This window comes from Sarcophilus harrisii, chromosome 6, assembly GCF_902635505.1.
Source record: "Sarcophilus harrisii chromosome 6, mSarHar1.11, whole genome shotgun sequence".
In the NCBI taxonomy this organism is placed as follows: domain Eukaryota; kingdom Metazoa; phylum Chordata; class Mammalia; order Dasyuromorphia; family Dasyuridae; genus Sarcophilus; species Sarcophilus harrisii.
The window spans coordinates 22,045,643-22,067,060 of NC_045431.1; the positions used below are offsets into that span (position 1 = coordinate 22,045,643).

At 31.3% G+C, this 21,418-nt stretch overlaps 1 protein-coding gene across 1 annotated transcript; it reads right to left on the reverse strand.

Moving 5' to 3' along the window:
• Window positions 1–7,213: 7,213 nt before the first annotated feature.
• On the reverse strand, window positions 7,214–14,958 carry LOC116419956 (tripartite motif-containing protein 65-like). The gene is made up of 2 exons (XM_031942733.1): window positions 14,806–14,958; window positions 7,214–7,926 (listed from the first exon to the last, which is right to left on the reverse strand). Exons 1-2 carry the CDS (start codon window positions 14,812–14,814, stop codon window positions 7,480–7,482), a joined length of 456 nt encoding a protein of 151 aa, XP_031798593.1. The 5' UTR covers window positions 14,815–14,958; the 3' UTR covers window positions 7,214–7,479.
• Window positions 14,959–21,418: the final 6,460 nt, after the last annotated feature.

Below are 21,418 nucleotides of genomic sequence, written 5' to 3' on the forward strand. Positions count from 1 at the left end.
AGGATATCACTCAAGTCAGCCTGATTGCAACATTAAGCCTTCTGTTGACTATGGTGTACTGCCTCTCAAATGCTTTCACACCCTTGGCTTTTAAGAAAAATAGCAGGGGATACTACAATTGCCACTAGTATATGGGATAGAAGTATTACCATCATATTGAGATTTTCAGCTATACTAAGTGGAAATCTAAGTTATTCTTCTTAGAAGAGTCAAGAGCTATACCTCTCTAGAGTGTAATATTGTTGGCCTTCTCTGATTTCTCTCTCAGGAGTATTTCCTACATTACCAATCTATACTTTATCAGCTAAAATGTGTAACCAAGAGGTAATTCACCCTTAATGAAAAACCTTAAAAAATGTATATATACTTGAAAAGTATTATGGAGAGGAAAAGTATCTTTTTTTTTTTTTTTTTTTTGAATTAGTACAACTACTCTCTAAATGACTAACAGTAGGGAACCTCTAACTCTTAGGTAAGTCAGAAAATATGCAAATTGCCTTTTAAAATTCCTCTCTTGTAAAATGGATTGTTAGTGTCAGAATAACCTTGTACCTTGAGAGAAATTAAATAGGAAGGAAGTGTGAAGTTTCAGATGAATTCAGTTCCAGACAATTCAGAGAGAATCACAGTGTGTTAGCTTTAGGAAGAACTGTTATAGATATATGGATATTAATTATATGCAGAGCTCATTCTAAAAGTAAAAAAAAAAAAAAATGAGCCTTCTCAGTACTATTAAATTGATCATGATTTTGAAAAGAAAATTTTAAATTGAGGGAATCAATTTATGGTAATATACAGCATGAAAATGTGTTTATTATTTTTCAGACACCTAGTTTTGACAGCATGGTTTCTTTTTATAAATAACCAACAAAAGGGGATAATTTCACACATCTCTTTCTATATAATGTCCATATATTATATTTATACATGCATAAAGAATCAAGGTGCCCACTTTTTAAAGGCTTGGTTATAGTGGGTTCCGAGTAAAGATATTTGGTTGCACAAATATCTCAACGCAGAGGAATATTTGTTATTCCTGTCACTGAGAGGTTAAATGGCTTCAAATGGGTTTATGTGTGTATGTATGTATGTATGTATCTATAGAGAGAGATAGTTTTATAGATAGATAGATATAGATATAGTTATTTGTCTACATATATATATATATATATATTTATATCTATATTTATACCCACACATGCACAGACACACATACACAAAGAGGCTTAGAGACATACACAGAGAGAAACAGAAAAATGTAAATATAAAGTACAAATACTCATGCTTGTCTATATTACTATGTATATAATATATAAAAATTTGGTAGTTTCACATACTATTTACCTTTCCACTGATGAATTTGCATATTAAATGTCTAACTCACTTTTTTTCTTCAATAACGTGTGTTTGCATGTGTGTGTTTCTTTCTCTGTGTATGTGTGTACTCAAATTTTACCTGTGCTATAAATCCTTCTCCCCTCCCCCCCCATTTTTGGCTAAGCTGAACTTATTACGATGCAGATTTTTTTGTATTTAGGGGCAGTACAAAATATTGTTTTATGGATTTGAAGGCCACAATTCAGTTACTTCTTTCATTTAGATACTGAAAGAAGTGGATTCTGACTTTAATTTTATATTAGAACAAAAGATAACTTTTACATATTTATACTTTTCATCTTTTAATAGTTAATTTCTGATATATAGCGACTACATTTCTAAGGAAGTTGAACATGAAATGAACTACACATTCTATCATTCTGTATTTTGCTCTCTTTTCCAAATTGTTCTGATAATTTTTGTATGATGTCTTGGAAAAACCATTCTAGTTACATCGTGTTCTCAGATAACATTATGACAATTTGTCTTCAAGGTCCATTTCTTTGAATTAAAGAGAAAACCATTTTTGTCTAATTTTCCTTTTCTCGGATTGTATTAAAATATTCTTTCTTCCATTGCAACATATTTGAATGCAAGATTTATTAGTCTCTTTCTCATAATATATGCAGTTTAAATTTCATATCCTTTATTTGAAATTTGATAGTTTGCCTTTTTTCATTTTTCCTTTAAACACTAAATTATTTTTGATTTTGTATTTTCATTTTATGAAAATATTTTCTGCCTTTATACAATTATTTTAGGGAGTGTAATAATTGTTGGAAAATTATCTTCCTCTCCTTGTAAATGGTGCATTATTTTCTTCTCACAGAATTTCTTTATTATACTAAGGGTCCCTTATTTTTTACGATTCACAGCTTACTTTTTTGTAAGATTTTCTATGTGATTAATTGTTTTCCCCTTTCCACAAGATTTTTGACCCTTCATTCCTCACACTTTTGAAGATACTGGGCTTTGAAACATTTTTATTGGGCTGTCTTGCTAAAAGTTGCATAGATGATATAATACCCTAGAAAATATAAGATAGAGCTATACTGATGGAAACAAGTAAATTGTTGCATATTGAAGGATACCTATATTTTTTTCTAGAAGCAATGAGTTAAATTTGTTAGAGGTGAGTTTCATCCCAGGGAGAGAAGTAACATAATTGACTATGGAGATGGAAGGAATATTAATTAGCTCCATAAAGGATGAATTTGCAGAATACAGAATCAACCTCTTTATGGGGACTTTGGCTTATTCTTCTATACTTTATTTCTAAAATTCTTAAAGTCAAGTAGAGTAAATTAGGGTAGTAGAATCTATTAAAGAATATTTTACTGCATCCAAATCTGTAAGATATCATCACTGATCCATTCAAATTTATCCACCTAATGAGGAAGTATTATATTATTCTTCTAAATTTAACATAATTCAATTTTTATCAGCATTTAGTGAAACCTTGGAAGCCAATAGTTGCAAGTTTCCCTTTTCAAGGATCAGTCAAATCTGATGGGGTTATAATAGGTGATGATGTAATATTTGAAGAGAGATCTGAAATCAAATATTAACTTTGTAACTATCTAATGAACTGAGAGAAATCATTTCACATTAAACCTCATTTTCTTCATCTATAAAAAGCAGTATGTAGCAGAGTTTTAATGTAGTTAGTAAAGAACAAAAAAGCCTTTAAGTGATTCTAATTTAGTTATATATAGCTGGAAAACTAAACAAAGGTAATTTAAATAGATTCAAATCAAGCATGTTGGGTGTTGACTATGATGGTATGTACTAAGTATTGTGGAACACATTAATCATGAGGCGAGTAAGAATGTTTGGGATGGAACTTAAATGTGAAATTGGGGACTATGTGGGTTGGTATTTAAAAGAGCAGTATCAGTTTTGAGATATATTGTATTGACTTAAATTACCTTTCTGGAAAGCAAAAAAAAAAAATAGCATTTAAAGGATTCTATGTAAGTAATCATCAGTGCTTTCAGATAATGATGTCTTTATGATGTTTATCAATGACCCCAGTCAATATTTTGGAAGTTACATGAACTTTAATGCATGAAAAAATATATATTTTTTTTTTTTTTGGAATTGTTAACCTGCTTTTCTGCTTAATGAAGCAGCATGGAATAGAAGAACGAGAAGAACGATCTCTGGACAAGTCTAGAAATTTAAGCTGAAATCTTGGACTCTACTACTATAGTTAGGTGACCTCAGAGAAAATTTTTTATGTTTAAGCTTTAGCTTCTCCATTTGTCAAATTAGAATAATTGCATTTATATTACCTACCTCACAGGGTTGTAGTGAGGAAATCATCTTATAAACTGTAAAGTGAAGATATTTTAATGCATCATACAACAAGGAATCAAAGAGAGAGCTAAATATAAGTATTTAAAGATATCTGTTTGAGAAATATCAAAATAAACTAACTCCACATCTTGAAAATTATGAGTAATTCATCATCAAATGTAATATCAAAATATACAGTGAAACATTTTAAGTAAAAAAGTTTTTGAAAACATTAAAAGTCAATGAAAATTTTGTTTCCTGATCTTCCATATTATATAATTCATTTTAAATTATTATTTAGTATTATTGCATAAGAAAAAACATATTAGATATAATATTATATATAATGGTATGCTGTAAAGGGCTGAAACTCTGAATAGGTGCACTTGAATCAGACAACAGAGCACTTAAGGCTAATTACCAATTGGACAATAACTCTATTAGCATATAGGAAAAATGGCCCTTCTCACTATTCCATGCTGGCTCGATCTTTTGGTGTATACAGATAATTTTAGGAGGGATTGGAGGATGTAGTGAGACAAGCCAGAGTCACTTTGGAGGAGGAGAAGGGAGGTTGGTGGAGAGCTTGTGGCAGTTTTGTCCATCCCCTTTACTTCTCCCCCTAAAGACCAAGGACTTTTGTTTATTCTGACTCTGGCTGATTCTGAGGCCTCCAGGAGCTAACCCAGACTTCACAGTATGCCTAATGTGTTTCTAGCATACAGGATATACTAAATGGTATTTTATATAATGCTTTGTGATATTTTGGAATTTGATTTGGAATAATGTTCAGATGATAGAATGTGGTAGAAAGAATATAGCATGTAGAATATTTGACATTATGGTATAGGGATATTGTAAATAATGGCATGTTGGGTGTTGACTATGATGATATGTACTAAGTACTGTGGAACACATTAGAGATAATGATATGTAGAATGACCAAAAATGATTTTGGCAAGTAGATGATTGTAAGGAGATGTATCTAATGGGGAATGATGTTATACATTTTGATATGATATATGTCCATGGTAATAAAATGTAGAATAATATACATTTTATTATTAGAGGTTTTAAACTTAATTGTATATGGGATGTTGAGGATGGGAGGGGGAATGTAGATTATATTATGTTGAATGATGTATGTGGTCTACAAAGGGCAATTTATGTATAATAAAAGTAGATATAATGGATTATGTTATATGGAATATTTTACATTTTGATTATGGGATTGTAAACACAATATAGGGATTAAGTGGTTGAGATATTGAAGCGGGGAATGTAGATAATGGTATAAAGTATGTTTTGTATTATGGAATGTGGAATGTTTTGAATGATCATATGTGAAATGTAAATGATGCCATGGGCACAAACAATGACATGGGGAATGATGTATATGGTGGTAAGTTGGATCTGAACATAGAACATAGTAATGATATTGAATACTATGGTTTATTTCATTTTGAATATGATGATATGTGGAATGTAGATGCTGGTACGTGGGATGTAGTTAATGAGCTAGAGTAATGGCATGCTGTTGTGATGATATGTGCAGTATTGTATATTTTTGTATGTGGAAAAAAAAGAAAGTTGAAGTTAGAAGCTTTGGATGAAACAATTATTATACAATTATGCAAATTCATATTAAAAGTGACTTGAAAAAGAGAAAGTGTATAGTGTGTAAAAGAACTAAGATGAAAAAGTTTAAGGAAATTTTATAAGGCTACATTGAGATAAACTATAGAAAAGACAGTACAAGATGAAAGACAAATCAAAACTTTCTTGGATGGAAATATGCCATATCATTCTCAAAGGCAGTAAAGGCAAGGGACCTAGAGAAATGAAAAATAATAAACACACACATAAACACACACACACACACACACACACAAACAGAAAAACAGAAAAACATATTTCTGGAGACCAATAAAGAATAAATTGGTGATATCTCAAAATGTAAGGCAAAATGTAAGGGGAAATTTAAGAAAAAAAAAAAAAAAACCAGCATTATGTGTGAAGAAATGTCATTAATTATGGTGAATTTGCTCTTGTAAATTTTAATGTATGTAAAGTAATACATAAATGAATGAAAATTAAGTTAACCTGGAATCTTATCAGCAGAACTTAAGCACTTGCAACCCTTGTTCTGCCACAAGGATGACTGAAGCATACTTGTTTGCTAAAAGTTGTTCCTAAATTAACTTACATTGAATATATCTCTGTTTGAATGAATAGGACTTGTGTCAAATATTTTCTCAACTTTGAGTGGCTCAGTGCCATCAACATTTATATCAAATTCAGTCATTCTATATGAGTGACCATGATCCCCTTTGCCCAAGATACAGGTCAGCATACTATTCCTCTCCGAAGGGGTCCAGGGCCCTCTGTGGCATAGGTAGTCCTGATCTTGGGGGAGGGAAGAGGGTATACCTGGGGCATCCTGCTACTTTCTTATGGTACTACCACTTTTTGAAAAAAAAAGTTTTCAGTGGCTGGAATGTTGACAAGGGTAAGGTACCAATTTAAACAAGGGATCTCTTCAAGCCCTGATTACCCTCCATGAACAGAAAAATCACATTAATATGAGGAAGAAATAAATAAAAATCCCAATCAGATGAAACTTTTAGTTTAGAAAGCTTTAAGTACATGCTAATACCTGAGAGACACTAATGTGAAGAGGTATTACAATACCACCAAAGTTTACATGTATCATTTAATTATGAATGTATTTAATTATGCATAATATGCTAATGATTGTTATGAAATCAGTTATCACTGCTGAAATTTTGAGAGAACTCAAATAATGAATTGAAAAAATAATATTCAGTGTTTGAACTGATGAAACCCAATGAATTTTGTAGAAATATGACAGCAACAATCTGTTCATTCCACTGGAATAAAAAGAATCTAAATAACTAGTATTGTTCAGACCAAGGTGGGCCAAATTAAATACATGAATAAATTAATGAGATTAACTAGATTAATAAATGAGAAACAATTCAAAGGAGAAGATAAAAGGATTTTGATAATGGAGAGTGAAACAACTATGTAAGAACAATAGAGAGACATGGTCATCCAAAAGTAAAGGTAACAAGGAGGTAGAAGTAGATTTTTTTAATTAGGAAAGAAAATAGGGTAATTATGTGCTTCAGAGTTGTTGTGAGTAAAGTATGTTATAAAGTTTTAAATGTTAAATAAATGGGAATTGTCACTTATTAGTATCATTACTTTATCAGAGGGTTTGAAGCTGTAGAGTATCTGGGGGTAACTGTATTAAATATAAAAGATTTCATGAGTTACAATGAATTCTTTGGGTTGTACTGTTTCATAATGTGTCTACTTTTCCTCGCATTTTTCATTGTTCTCGGTATGTGAAATCTAAGAATTTGAAAAATAGAAAAATTTTGCTTATTAAACTATAAATAATAAATTCTCATGACAACCAAACTGAATGGATCTCCGACTGTTAGTCAGCTATGTGATGCCTACAATATGAATTAGGAAAAGGTGAAAAGAACAAAACAAGCAAATAAATAAAGCTGTTTATTTTTGGATTTCTCTTTAAATTTTTATTTTTATTAGTGACAATAAAGTGCAGTTCCATTAGAATATGTGGAGTAAAACATCACTTAAATTAATTATGTTGTACAATCGGCTGGACTACCTACTTCTGATCATTTTAGAATTTTAGTTCATTTTTGTTCTTCTGTGAACTGATCAAAATTATGTATATTCAGATTATTCTATTTATTTATATTTACAATATTACTTTCTAAGAATTTCCTAATGAAGGAAACATGCCAGTTACTTGGCCATATTTGCTTGAATATCCAGATGGTAGAAATCCTGGCATTCAGGACAGCATGAGGCAGGCCGGGGTTTATTGCTGAGGCAAGAGGAACAGATACTATGCCCACATCCAGGGGGGATGGGCTCAGTGTTTTCACCCAAGCACATAATGCAGATGTTGCCCTCTTCTTCCAGGTTCTTGGTCAGATATGCCCGAGTATCCAGCTGGTAGAAATCCTGGCATTCAGGACAGCATGAGGCAGGCCGGGGTTCCTTGCTGAGGCAAGACGAACAGATACTATGCCCACATCCAGGGGGGATGGGCTTAGTGTTTTCACCCAAGCATATAATGCAGATATTAGCCTCTGACTTTCCAAATACACCAGCCATGACCCTTCCTTTGGTCTTCTGGGACCTTTCCTTCAGCTTCACTCTTCTGCCTTCAGCACACCCGGCTGTGTTCTGGAAAAAAACACGAACATAATGTAAGCTCACAGACAAAAACTATTCAAATGCCAAGGAGAAACAGTCAGGGTTACCCAAGACCTGGCAGTGGATTTCTCTGACAAAGAGAAGATCTAACGCAGTTTTAATTGATCAACAATGGACAGAAGCAGCTACACCCAAAGAAAGAACACTGGGAAATGAATGTCAACTGCTTGCATTTTGGCTTTTCTTCCCAGGTTATTTTTACCTTCTAAATCCAATTCTTCCTGTTCAACAAGAGAACTGTTCGATTCTGCACACATATATTGTATCTAGGATATACTATGACATATTTAACATGTTTAGGACTGCTCACCATCTGGGAGAGAGGGTGGAGGGAGGGAGGGGAAAAGTCGGACAGAAGTGAGTACAAGGGATAATGTAAAAAATTATCCAGGCATGGGCTCTGTCAATAAAATGTTATAATTATTTAAAAAGAAAAAGAATGCGGGTTATAAAATACACTCAAACAAACCATCAGCAATTCATTTTATTACTGACAAAGCCCATCAGAAGACAGAAAGAGAATTTTAATTTAAAAATTCTATTGGCAAAAAAAATAACTGGGGTCTACCTGCCAAATGAAACCTAAGAACAACACGAATAAAATTCAAAACGCTCCTTACACAGATAAAATCAGATCTACCCAATTGAAAAAATATCAATTGCTCATGAGTAGGCTGAGGTAATATAATAAAAATGACAATTCTGTCTAAATTGGGGTACTTGTTCAGTGCCACATCAAACTGCCAATACATTATTTTATAGAGCTAGAAAATATAATAGCAAAATCCATCTGGAAGAACAAAATGTCAAGATTATCAAAGGAATTAATGAAAAATTATTACAAAGCATCCTGGCTTAAAAGTACCAAATCTAAAACTATATTATAAAGCTACAGCCATCAAAACCATTTGGTACTGGCTAAGAAATAGAATGGTGCAACAGTAGAATAGATTAGATACGCATGACACAATAATCAAGGGCTAAAACAATCTGGAATTTGGTAAATCTCCAAATTCCAGTTTCTGAAATAAGAATTCACTGTTTGAAAAATATTGCTGGGAAAACTGGAAAATATGTCAGAAAACTGGCATAGATCTACATGTCACACCATACCTAAATAAGGTCAAAATGGATATATGATTTGGCCATAATGGATAATATCATAAACAATTTAGGAGAACAAAGGAATATTTACCTATCAGATCTTTGGAGAAGGAAGGAATATATGACCAAAGAAGAACTAGAGCACATTATGAAAGGCAAAATAAACTACTTTGAATACATTAAAATAAAAAAAAAAGTTTTGCACAAACAAATCAACAGAAACAAGATTAAAAGGGAAGTAAGAACCTGGCAAAATAATCCTTACAAACAGTATTTCTGATAAAAATCTCGTTTCTAAAATACATAGAGTACTGTGACAAATTTATAATATAATTCATTCCTTACTTGATAAATGGTCAAAGGATATGATAATTTTTAGATGATGAAATTAAAACCATTTATAGTTATGTGAAAAGTGCTCTAAATCACAATTGATTAGAGAAACATAAATTAAATCAATTCTGAGGTAACACATCTCACATTTCTCAGATTATCTAAAATGACAGATGAAAATTGGTATACTAAAAAGTGGTACACTAATGCATTGTTGGTGGAGTTGTGAAACAATCCAAGCATTCTAGAGAGCACTCTGGAACTAGTTCCAAAGGGCTATTTAACTATGCATACCTTTTCACCCAGCAGTGCCATTATTGAGTCTGTGCCCCAAGGAAAATATAAAGGAGAGAAAAGGACCGAAATACGCAAAAATATTTGTAGCATCTCTTTTTATGGTAACAAAGAACTGGAAAAAGAATGGATGCTCATCAATTGAGGAATGGCTAAACAAGCTGTGGTACATAAATATAATGGAATACTATTTTTCTATTTAAAAAAAATGAACAAACTAATTATAAAAAGGCCTGAACTGATGTTGAACAAAACAATCTATATTACATTGTATACAATAACAGCAATAATGTGTGATGATCAAGTATAAAAGGCTTGGCTCTTCTAAGCTGTTCAGTGATCCAAAGCAATTCCTATGTATTTTGGACAGAAAGTGTCATCTGCATCCAGAAAATGATCTAAGGATGCTTAATATAGTCTAACATATTATGTTCACTTCTTTTGTCTTTTTTTTCATGTTATTTCTGACATGCCTTTTCTCTTTTTCTATATTTTTTCTCTCCCAACATGATTCATAAAGAAATGTGTATTAAAAATAAACTTAATGCAATTAAAAATAAAATATATATAAAATAATAAGATTAGTATGAAATAATAGAACAGTTAAGTAACCCAAAGAAAAAATATAGGAAATGTCATAAATGCATCTCCAAATGCACAGAAAATATACCCAGCTAAATATACAAATGAATCCTATCAAATATTGAAGGCAAAATTTAAGCAAATACTATTTAAATGTTGTTTTGCAAATTATATAAAATAAGAAATATTATCAAATAATTTTTTTTAGATATCAAGTATGATCTCAAAACCTTGAGCACAGAGAGATGATAGAGGACAACAAATAGCAAAAAGTATTGCTAATGAATGGTAATTATATATATATATATATATATATATATATATATACACACACACACACACATATATAAACTGTTCAAGAGGTTAGATCAATGCATCAAAAAGATTAAATATAGTGAAACAACTGGATGTATATTAGTAATAAGTTTTTTTTAAATTATGTAACATTTAAATATATTTCATGACTATAAAATGTTACCAACAATTCTATTTATGGTGTTCCTCTCCCCTTAATATTTCTCAATATTATATATAGATGTACAGCATACAAAATACTTCTCAGAAATATAAAAGTCATTATTTTGTATATAATAAAAAAGATAACATTTGAAAGTTCTTATTATGGCAAACTACCTATTTAAAAACAAAGATCTAAATAACAAACAAAATCACATAGACATTTTCCCACTAAAATAAGGGATATTGACATCCTTTTTTTAATTACTATTTTAATTTGACACAATGCTAGAAATGATATATATTGCAATAATAAGAAAAATTTTGACAATATAATATAGGCAAAGGGTTAGGAATACAATCACTGTTTGGTGTGGATGAGAATAAGATGTGCACATAAACAATTTTAGAGTATTTTTTTTTTGTTATCTGAAACTTTTACTTAAAGTAGTAGAATATGAAATAGCCAAAAAAAATTTTACTTTTTCTATATATTATTAAAAATATAATTTCAGATAGAAGTAAAAAGACTATTCAAAATAAGTACAATGTATATAATAGTTGTGGGTTCATCTCTCAAACCACAGCACATAAATACTCATGACACACACACACACTATACACTCTTTCTTCTATCCATCAAGTAATTATAAGGATCAACCCCCCTAAAAGAAGATGTGGGAATATAAACAGCAGAGATCTTGCCACCTTGTTAATCCACACTTCAGAATATTGGACTCCTATCTTAGACAAGGGGGAAAGGAGGCCATGGTTATATGTAATTCTTCTAGTCCAATAGTTACTTTTGACACTTAGAATCAAATTTTCCACTTAATAATAGTGACACCTAGATCAATTAATATTTCTGAGACTTGTATGATATAAATGGTCTTTGAAGTATAAAGATTGGAGAGAAATAGTTGAAACAGTCAACCATAACCAACAAAAGAATAAAATAAATCTCACCTTCCAAGACAGTCCATTGAAATAACAAAGAGAAGTATTTATGTACAAATTCTCTACAAATGCTTGGTAGTTTAGGGAATCTTAAAAGGAGAAAGCAATATTGTGGCACAGGTATTGGCCATAACTATGAGGTAATAGTTAAAAGGAGAAGAAAGATCAATAAAAAAAAAAAAAAAAAACAATGAAAAACACTGAAAACAATGAAAAACTATATTGGAAAAGAAGTGAAAACTTAAGAACTATATTGAAGTAAATTCTCCCTAATACATTATAAGCAATTCCAGCTGAATCATTCATAGTTAACATTTTTAAGCATTTAATTTATGAATATATTTGTTTCATGTAACATGTTTTCATTGATATTATACAAAATGGTGGATTTGATATTTTAAATATCTGATTTCAAATCCTTTCTGAGATATTTAACTCAATGGCAAATCATTAAGTTTCTCTGGATCTCAGGCCCTCATTTATTCAATGGGAATACTGATATTCAATTTACTTTACAGGAAATTCTGTGATTCAGTTGAAATAATATTAAGAATTATGAAAATTTTATCATTTATATAAATGTCAATAATTATTATTTTCTTTTTTAAAGCTTTTTATTTTCAAAACATATGTATGGATAATTTTTTTCAATATTTACCCTTGCAAAACTTTGTGTTCCTATTTTCTCCCCTTACCCCCACCCCCTTCCCTAAATGGCAAGTTATCCAATATATGTTCAACATGATAAAATGTAGAGAGCCTGAACTTTGGAGAAGTATACTTGAAACAAGGTATTAACTTAGTGGAATTGATGAGACAATGGATCTCTATTTCACATATACTTAGTATTTAGTATGGTGATGCAATGGTTCTCTAGTTCATACATATTTCTATACTGTAATGATGTAATTATAATAGTGTATTTAAACTAGAGACCAACTCAGACTCAGGGGGAGACTGGTTAAGACTGGCAGATTGATGGAGGAGACTGAGTCAGACTATGACAGACACAGATAGTGTAAGAGACTTTGGACCCTATTCTTGTCCATTCTCATGGTGTCTATCCTGCTGAGATCAAGGCCCTTCCAGAGGACCTCTAGAAAGCTAGACCGAACATCACAATAAAATATATATTAAATCCAATATATGCATACACATTTATACAATTATCTTGCTGCACAAGAAAAATCAGATCAAAAAGGAAAAAAATGAAATGCAAGCAAAGAACAAAAAAATTGGGAAAATGCTATGTTGTGATCCACACTCAATTCCTACAGTCTGCTCTCTGGGTGAAGATGTCTCTATCACAAGAATGTTGGAACTGGCCTGAATCATCTCATTGTTGAAAATAGTCACTCCATCAGAATTAATAATCATATAATCTGGTTTTTACCATTTACACTGATTTCTTGGTTCTACTCATTTCACTTAGCATCAGTTCATGTTAGTCTCTCCAGGAGTCATCCTCTTGATTGTTTCTTATAGAACAATAATATTCCATAACTAAATTCCAATGATTATTATGATCAATATAATTATATGATAAATATAATAAAAAGCTATGCCTTCAGAGTATTCTTTCTTAAATTGACATGTTTTTTTTAAAGAAATACAAATTTTCTACAAGTTTTCTAAGTATACATAAGATTTATATCTGTGTATTCCAATTTCCTATCATATGCTAATGAGTTCCCTGGCCTTTTTCGAATTAATAACTTTATTAGGTAAGATTTGAAATCATGAGATTATTAGAATTAGATATTACCCACACTTGAAAATTCACATTGTCTAAATATTTATTCTTTCAATTTTAAAAAGTATACATACATTTAAACATCTGGTTTAAATTGACTTTATAATAAAACCCTTAAGATTATGTGTTAAATTGGGATAGCTACTACAATCAGATTAAAATGAACTAATTTAATGAAAACACTTGATCAAAATAGAACTTGAAAAAAATGATTCTTACTTGGAAAGTAAGAGAATATGGTTCATGAATATTTTGCTTGTATTTCTTCTTTTTCCAAAATGAAGAATTATTTAACATGTGTATAGTATTTTAACAAGGCTCTGAAAATTCATCCTTACTCAAAATAATAACCATCATTGCAATGATAATGATCATAATAACTAGCACTTATGACACCTATTATGTGCCAGCAGTAACTGCTGAGTAATTCATAATTATTATTTCATTTTATCTTCATAAAAAACCTAAGAGGTATATGCTATTATCCCTGTTTAAAAGAACATTGAGCAAACAGTTCAAGTGACTTGCCCTATGTCACATAACTAGTAAAGATATAGAGTCAAATCTGAAATTGCAACTTCCTGACTCCAAACCTAGTCATCAATCCACTCTACTTCTTTCCTCCAGCAGGTTATTACATTCTCTTTACAAAATGAATCATCACTTTAAAAACAATAGCCGTTATGTAGAATTTTCTTTCTAATCTTACATTTTGATTTTAAAAAGTTTGGTTACATTTTGAGAATACACAAACATTCAGAAAGTGTTTAAAAAAAAAAGATAATATAAAACAATAAGGCCTGTATGTTTTCTTTGCAGGATTTTTATAATGCTTTATTTCTTTTATTGTAATGTCAATTTAAACCAGATGTTAAATGTATATATATTTTAAAATAAGCACATAACTATTTTTGAATGTTAAAAATAGGAATGATTTTTATGAAAATATCAACCAAGTCTTTCTCAAAGGAACTCAGCATATGCCAGCAAAAAGGAAACAGGATGGGAACAAAAGAAAAGGGCTATATAGGCCAAAAACCAAAACAGAATAACATCTCTCCAGAGACTGAAATCCAACTAACAAGTCCCTTCAAACATGTAAACACACCAGTCTTTTGGCTTCATGATTAAGAACAAGTAAAAAAAAAATAGTTCAATTGCTATGCCATCCAATAAAATTATTTCAAGCAAAGAGCACATAGAAATTAGAAGAACAATAAGCTTACATTCATAACATGATAACTTACAAAATAAGAAAGTGAAACTAAAAGTAGAAATTATTTTAAATAATCTATCAAAAATGAGGTGCCATAATAATAATACATTGACTGTTCTGCTTCCCCATTAAGCACTTAATAACTCCTTCCTACCTTCTTCATTGATTTTTATAGGACCAACATCAAGATCCTATTTGCTTCCTAGCATTAGAACTTTGGTGATAATTCTCATTCTCCCCATTCTCGACCTGGCATCTTCTCTACAGCATTCTCTTCCTTGAATTGACTTCATATACCATCTGGCTTCCTGATTTTTCCCCAATTGGAAGATGTAAAATTCTCTTTCCCAATTCAAGTTAATTAGAAAGCCTCCTTATGCCAGCTGTGTGCTGTTACTCACTCCACAGTCTTTGTAATCACTGACTAAAGATTAGAGCAGGACCCACCCCTTAGAGTAACACATAATTTCTCATCACCTAGGGATTAATTGAATGTGATGCTGTTGTTCACACCCCCAATTTCTCAAAGATACTCCGTTTTATCACAAATTGGAAGAAACCTTAGAGGTTTGCTGGTCCAAACTCCTCAAATTTAAGAATGAGCAAAGAGGCTGTAATAGATTAAGCAGCTATAAAAGGGAGTAAAATGACAGAATCAGAACTAAACCTAAATTTATGTAGCTGAAGGAAAAGGGAGTGTTAAATTGTATTAAATGCTATAGGAAAGACAAAAACTGAGGATAATCATTCAATAGATTAAGTGCCCACTACACAGTGTTAAGCACCCAGGAATACATTAAAAAAAGATATGACCTGCCTTCAATAACTTTACAATGTAATAGTGTAAAACAATATATAAAGCAAAATTGTATGAATGATCAACTTTGACAGACTTTGTTCTTCTCATCAATATAATGACCTAAGAGAACAGAAAAAAAGACACATAATAAAAAATGCTGTGGACATCCAGAGAAAGAACTGTAGGGTCTGAATGTAGATAAAAACATACCATTTTCACTTTTTTGTTGTTATTTTGTTTTTATTTCTTGGCCTTTTCTTCATTCACAATATGACTAAGGTGAAGATATATTTAATATTATTATGAATGTATAATCTAGCAAATTGTCATCTTGAGGAGGGAGGAGGAGAAGGGAGAGAGTAAAAATCAAATTCAAAATATTATAAAAGTAAATTTGGAATGAGAGGAAAGGAAGGAAGGGAAGAAGGGAGGGAGGGAGGGAGGAAGGAAGGAAGGGAAGAAGGGAGGGAGGGAGGGAGGAAGGATGGAAGGAAGGAAGGAAAGAAGGAAGGAAGGAAGGATGGAAGGAAGAAAGGAAAGAAGGAAGGAAGGAAGGAAAGAAGGAAGGAAGGAAGGAAGAGAGGCAGGGAAGAAGGAATAAACGAAGGAAGGAAGAAATGGAGGAAGGAAGGAAGAAATGGAGGAAGGAAGGAAGAAAGAAGAGAGGAAGGAAGGAAGGAAGGAAGGAAGGAAGGAAGGAAGGAAAGAAAGAAAAGAGGTAAGAAGAGAGATAAGAAAGAGAAGAAGGGAGAAGGGGAGGAAAGAAGGAAGAGAGGAAGAGAGGGAGGAAGGAAGGGAGGGAGAAAGGAAGGAAGAAAGAGAGGGATGAAGAAAGGATGGGAGGTAGGGAGAGAAAAAGTAACAAGAAAAAAAGAAAGAGAGAGATGAAGGAAGAAAAAAAGAGAAAGAAAACTTTAAAAAGAGAAAGAGAAGAAGAAAGAGGGTAAAAAGAAAATGATTGTCCTAGGAACATGCATGCCCTGGGAAGCCACCGAGAAATGAAGTAATGGCTGACCTGTCCGCCTTTCTTACATGAAAATAGGAGACACTCTCCATTCCATACGCTAAACAGATAGAAAAGGCCAATGCATTTACAAGTAATACTATCTTATGGTTAAAAGGAATCTATCTCTTTGAAATAATTTTACTCCTATTTGTGGTACCCAAGAACTGGAAACAAAATAGTTGCCATAGATTAAGGCATAATTAAAAAATTTATAGATTTTGAATGTGATGGGTTATTATTTTCATATAAAAACAATGGAAACTATATGGAAGCATGAGAAAACTTATATGAACTGAAATAATGGAAAAAAGGGAATAACCAGGAAAATCATTTAAAACAACTATAATATTATAAATGGGAACCTCCAACAAATTGAAAATTAATATTTTGCAGATACGATAAGCCTGGCTCCAAAGAAAATATTTAAAATTAAAATGTACTCCCCACACATATACACACTCCTTTGTAAAGATAAAGGAGTATAGTCATAGAAAAATAAATATTTTCTTAAGTTGCTGGAAATTTTGGTTAATTTTGTGAAATAACTCATTTCCCCTCATTTTTCCTGTTTTGTTTAGAATCATAATTACAATGTATAAAAGGTAGCTAGATGGTACAGTGCATTGAGTCCAAATGCTAGAGTCAGTGAGACTCTTTTTCCTGAGTTAAAACTGGTCTCATATACTTACTAGATAAGTGAGCCTGTATAAGGCACTCGACTCACTTTGCCTAGATTTCCTCATCTGTAAAATGAAATGAAAAAGGAAATGGAAAACCACTGTGGTATTTTTTGCCAAGAAAATTTTAAATGAGATCACAAATGCTATCCACACATACAGAGAGAACAGTGGAGCTCTTCACATAATGTGTATGAAGACTGAACAGCAATAAAGTTTGGATCTCTTGTTGGGAGAGGATAGAGATATACTGAAATCTGAAGATAATAAAAAATATAAAGTAAAATAAGTAAAAAAGAAAATTAAATATAAAATAAATTGTTTCTTTTAATTAAGAAAATTTTCATAAAAAGCAGAAATAATCTGAAGGCAGTGTTGGTATAAAAGAAATAGAGGAGGATTTTCATCAGAAGACCCAGGTTTAGATTCTACCTCTACTACTTATTACCATTTGGGCTCTATATCTCTGTGGATAAAGTTTCTACATAAAATGAAAAGATGAAACTTGCTAAATATCTAAAGTGTCAAGTTTAAAGCAAAAAAAGAAAAAGGACATCAATTATCATCTCTTTCAACCCATCTTTCCCCCCCCCATCTTGCTGGAAAATAAAAACATAACATTTGCATTTCTGTATGAAACAAACAAATTGAATTTCCTCATTTTACTAATAAGGAAAACAAGTCCTGGAATAGGTAAGCAAAATGCTCAAGTCATAGATAATATCTAAGACAGAAGGAGAATCCAAATCAATTCTATCCATAGCTTTCTTTCTAAAGAAACTTCCTTTCCCCATCTTCTCCTAGACATTCCCTTAATTCTTTCCCTCCATAATGGGATTTCAATTATGAGCTAACACCATAGTCTCTGCCTGTGAGCACTTTAAAATCTATGTTGGTAGCTTCTCTAAGCACTGTCTATACTCCTTTTCATCCTCTTGCTCTGAAAAAAAACACATAGTCCTGACCTTCATTGAGGCTTTAGGATGCTTTTGCACCTAGAAGCATTAAACCAAGGAAACTGATGATTATAAAATGAAATATCTGGAGGCAAGAGGAAAGGATAAGAAAACATTTAAGGAGAATAACATTGCAAGCTTCTAGGAAAAGGGATAGTTTCAGATTTTTAACTTGTCTTTCCATGATGCAAAATGGGAAATTGAAGATGTTTAAAACTAATTTAACTTTTTATAGGATTATTAAATTCGGTCAAAATATCTCTAATCTTCATGTGTACAAGAATATTTATAGAAGATTTTTTAAATAAAAGCAAAGAACAGAATACATTTATAAAGAAATTGCTGAATAAAGTTCAATATATTGTGACAAAATACTCGTGTTATAAGAAATTAAAAAAGGTAATGATTTACAGAAATCTGAGAAGAATTGCAGGAACTAATTCAGAATTCATTTGTAAAATCAGGAGAACAATTCATATAGTTGAATAACAACAAATAAGTATGTATGATAATTTATTGCCTATATTATATGGATTATACATAATTATATATAACAATATAATTACATTCAATCTCATAACTAACATTGCATGTAATGTATAACATAATTGTTACATGCACAATGCATTGTTATGATATATAAATATATAATTACAAATCAAACCATAATATATAATCATGCATTGTAACAATACATAATTATATAATACATTTAATGTAAACAATGTTATTAATACAAAATTGAGTGAATTATTAATATATTATTTTATTTTTATAATTCAAATACATCATATATATAGATGTCTTCATATAAAATATATTATAATGCATATTTCATTGTTTTGCATCCCATTTTAACTATCTCAAGTCTCAGAGTGGCTACTGAGAAAGTCAAAGGAAGCAGAATATATAAAATTTTCTTGCTGACTTTAAAGATCTATAAATGAGTCATCATTTTCACCTTTGAAATTAGGGAATGAGGCTGACTTTCTTCTGAAATTACTTCCATTTATGACAAAACTCCCAAATATATTCTGGCATGTGTGTTGTGTATCATTCATGTATATGTATATGCATGTGCACATGTAAATTCATATTGAGTATGCATATATGTGTCTATACATGTATACATACTCATAGTTAATCATATAAATAAATACACATAAAATTTTATTTCTTCAGTTAATAAGCACTTAGTTTTTCTTCCTCATGGGCCCTCTAATAGAAAAATAACAATGATAATAATAAAAACAGAAATAAAACACTTAAAATAAATATGCACAGTCAAGCAAAACCAATTTCCAGAATGGCTATTTCTAAAACATAGATGTCTAATTCTGCATCTTATTTTCTAGGATCTTCTATTCTATCCAACCAGAATAATTGCTAAATATTTAACTATAAATGACAAATAAAAATTGATAAGTGACCCAGAACACATAAGGCAGTGCTTCTTATTAGTAGAGATTCGGAAAGATAGCAGTGAAAGAGAAATGTGTAGTGTCCCCTTGTATGTTCATGCTTAATAAAACATTAATATCAGTTTGCCAGGGATTTTATTATGAGATACTATATACACAGCTCTGTAATAGACTATTGGGAGATCTAAGGTACTATGGAACCTGGTTCCAATGCCCTGAGGTTCTTACTATCTAGTTAGGAGACAAGCCACATACATCCATATAAAGCAATTAGAGTTGGTCATTGAGCTGCTTTTAATTGAGCAGATCCTGTTGCTTGTAGCATCTTGCAAATTAATTTTGTTCAATCATAAGTTTAGTTCCTATTTTAACAGCATTGTCCTTGCTGACACGAACCAAGACCAGGGTAGGAGAAAGGCTAACACAATTTGTCCAATTTACTGTAGGCAATTTGATTTAACTAGCAGTTGTTACCTCTGTCCCATTTCCTGACAGGTAGATTTAGAGCCCTGCAAAATCCATGCAGGCTGCCTGCCAGGGTAGCAGGAGCTAAACTGTTCTGCCTCACCCTGCTGTAATCTCTGTGAGCAGCTAACAGATTACCATTTCACAGGTTAAATACAAGCTAGTTGAGAATATGACAAAAATTGTCATTATAATAAGACTTCTTCATTTACCTGGAGGTTAGACTTAAAGCCCCTGCTTGGGCTTCAGATGTAACTGAACACAACTCATTAAACAGAAACTGCTCCCCATATAGAAGATAAGGCATCAATTAAAAAAAAACTAAAATGGATATTAATTTTAAAAGTTGCATGTTTTTTTTAATATTTTCTGATAATTTTTGTGGGAAAATCTTTTCATTCATGAAGAGGGTCAACTTTTCTGCAACACACTAATAAGAAATGCTTGGGGAAATGATTTGCCCAAGGTCATATTGTAAATGTATGTAAAAAGCAAGGCTTTTTTATGTTAAGATCTTCATGTCCATTTTAGAAATATATGTGTATCTAACGCAGATATCCAATTATTTATATGTATAAACATATCCATATTATAACATATATAGACATATATATGCTTCTGTGTATACATGCATATATATGCACAAAATATGTACATATGCATGCATATATGCATATATACACACACACAAAAGGTAGAGTGATGTAGTGTAAATATATATATATATATATATATATATATATATATATGTATGTATGTATGTATATATAATACTTTGTAAACCTTGAAGTGGTGTATAAATGGTGACTAACAACAACAACAATAAAAATAACAATACTAAATAAGAGAATATAGGAGATCAAGTCAGGAAGATCTGGATTTGAAATGACTTTATGCATTTTCTAGCTATATAACATTTAGCTAGATGGGATGCTGACCATCAGTAAAATGAGACTTGTAATAATCTCAAAGATTCATTACAACTTTTGTTTCCATTGTCCAAAATGTTATTTGCCAGAAAGCATTCAATGGTAATTTTGTCTGTTTTATTCTCTCTTGGTCCCCAGGAAATTGAGGTGAAACAGTAGATAGAATACCAGCACTGGAATCAGGAAGACAAGTTTAAATGAGACCTCAGACACTAGCTGTGTAATCTAGGTATATCACATATCCTTGTTTGCTTTCATTTTCATCATCAATAAAATGAGCTAGAAAAGGAAATGGCAAAGCTTTCCAGTATCTCTGCCAAGAGAATCCCAAATGGGTTAATGAAGAGTCTGACAAAGTTGAACAACAAAAATCTTTAGGAAGACAGTTATTTGTTTTTGTGTATAAGGGTTACTGTAACTCTTTTACAGACCTACTGAAAAACAAGTCTGTAAACCAATACACAATAAAGTAGTTGTGCAAAAATTGTGCCAAAAACATAGCCAAACGTTAGAT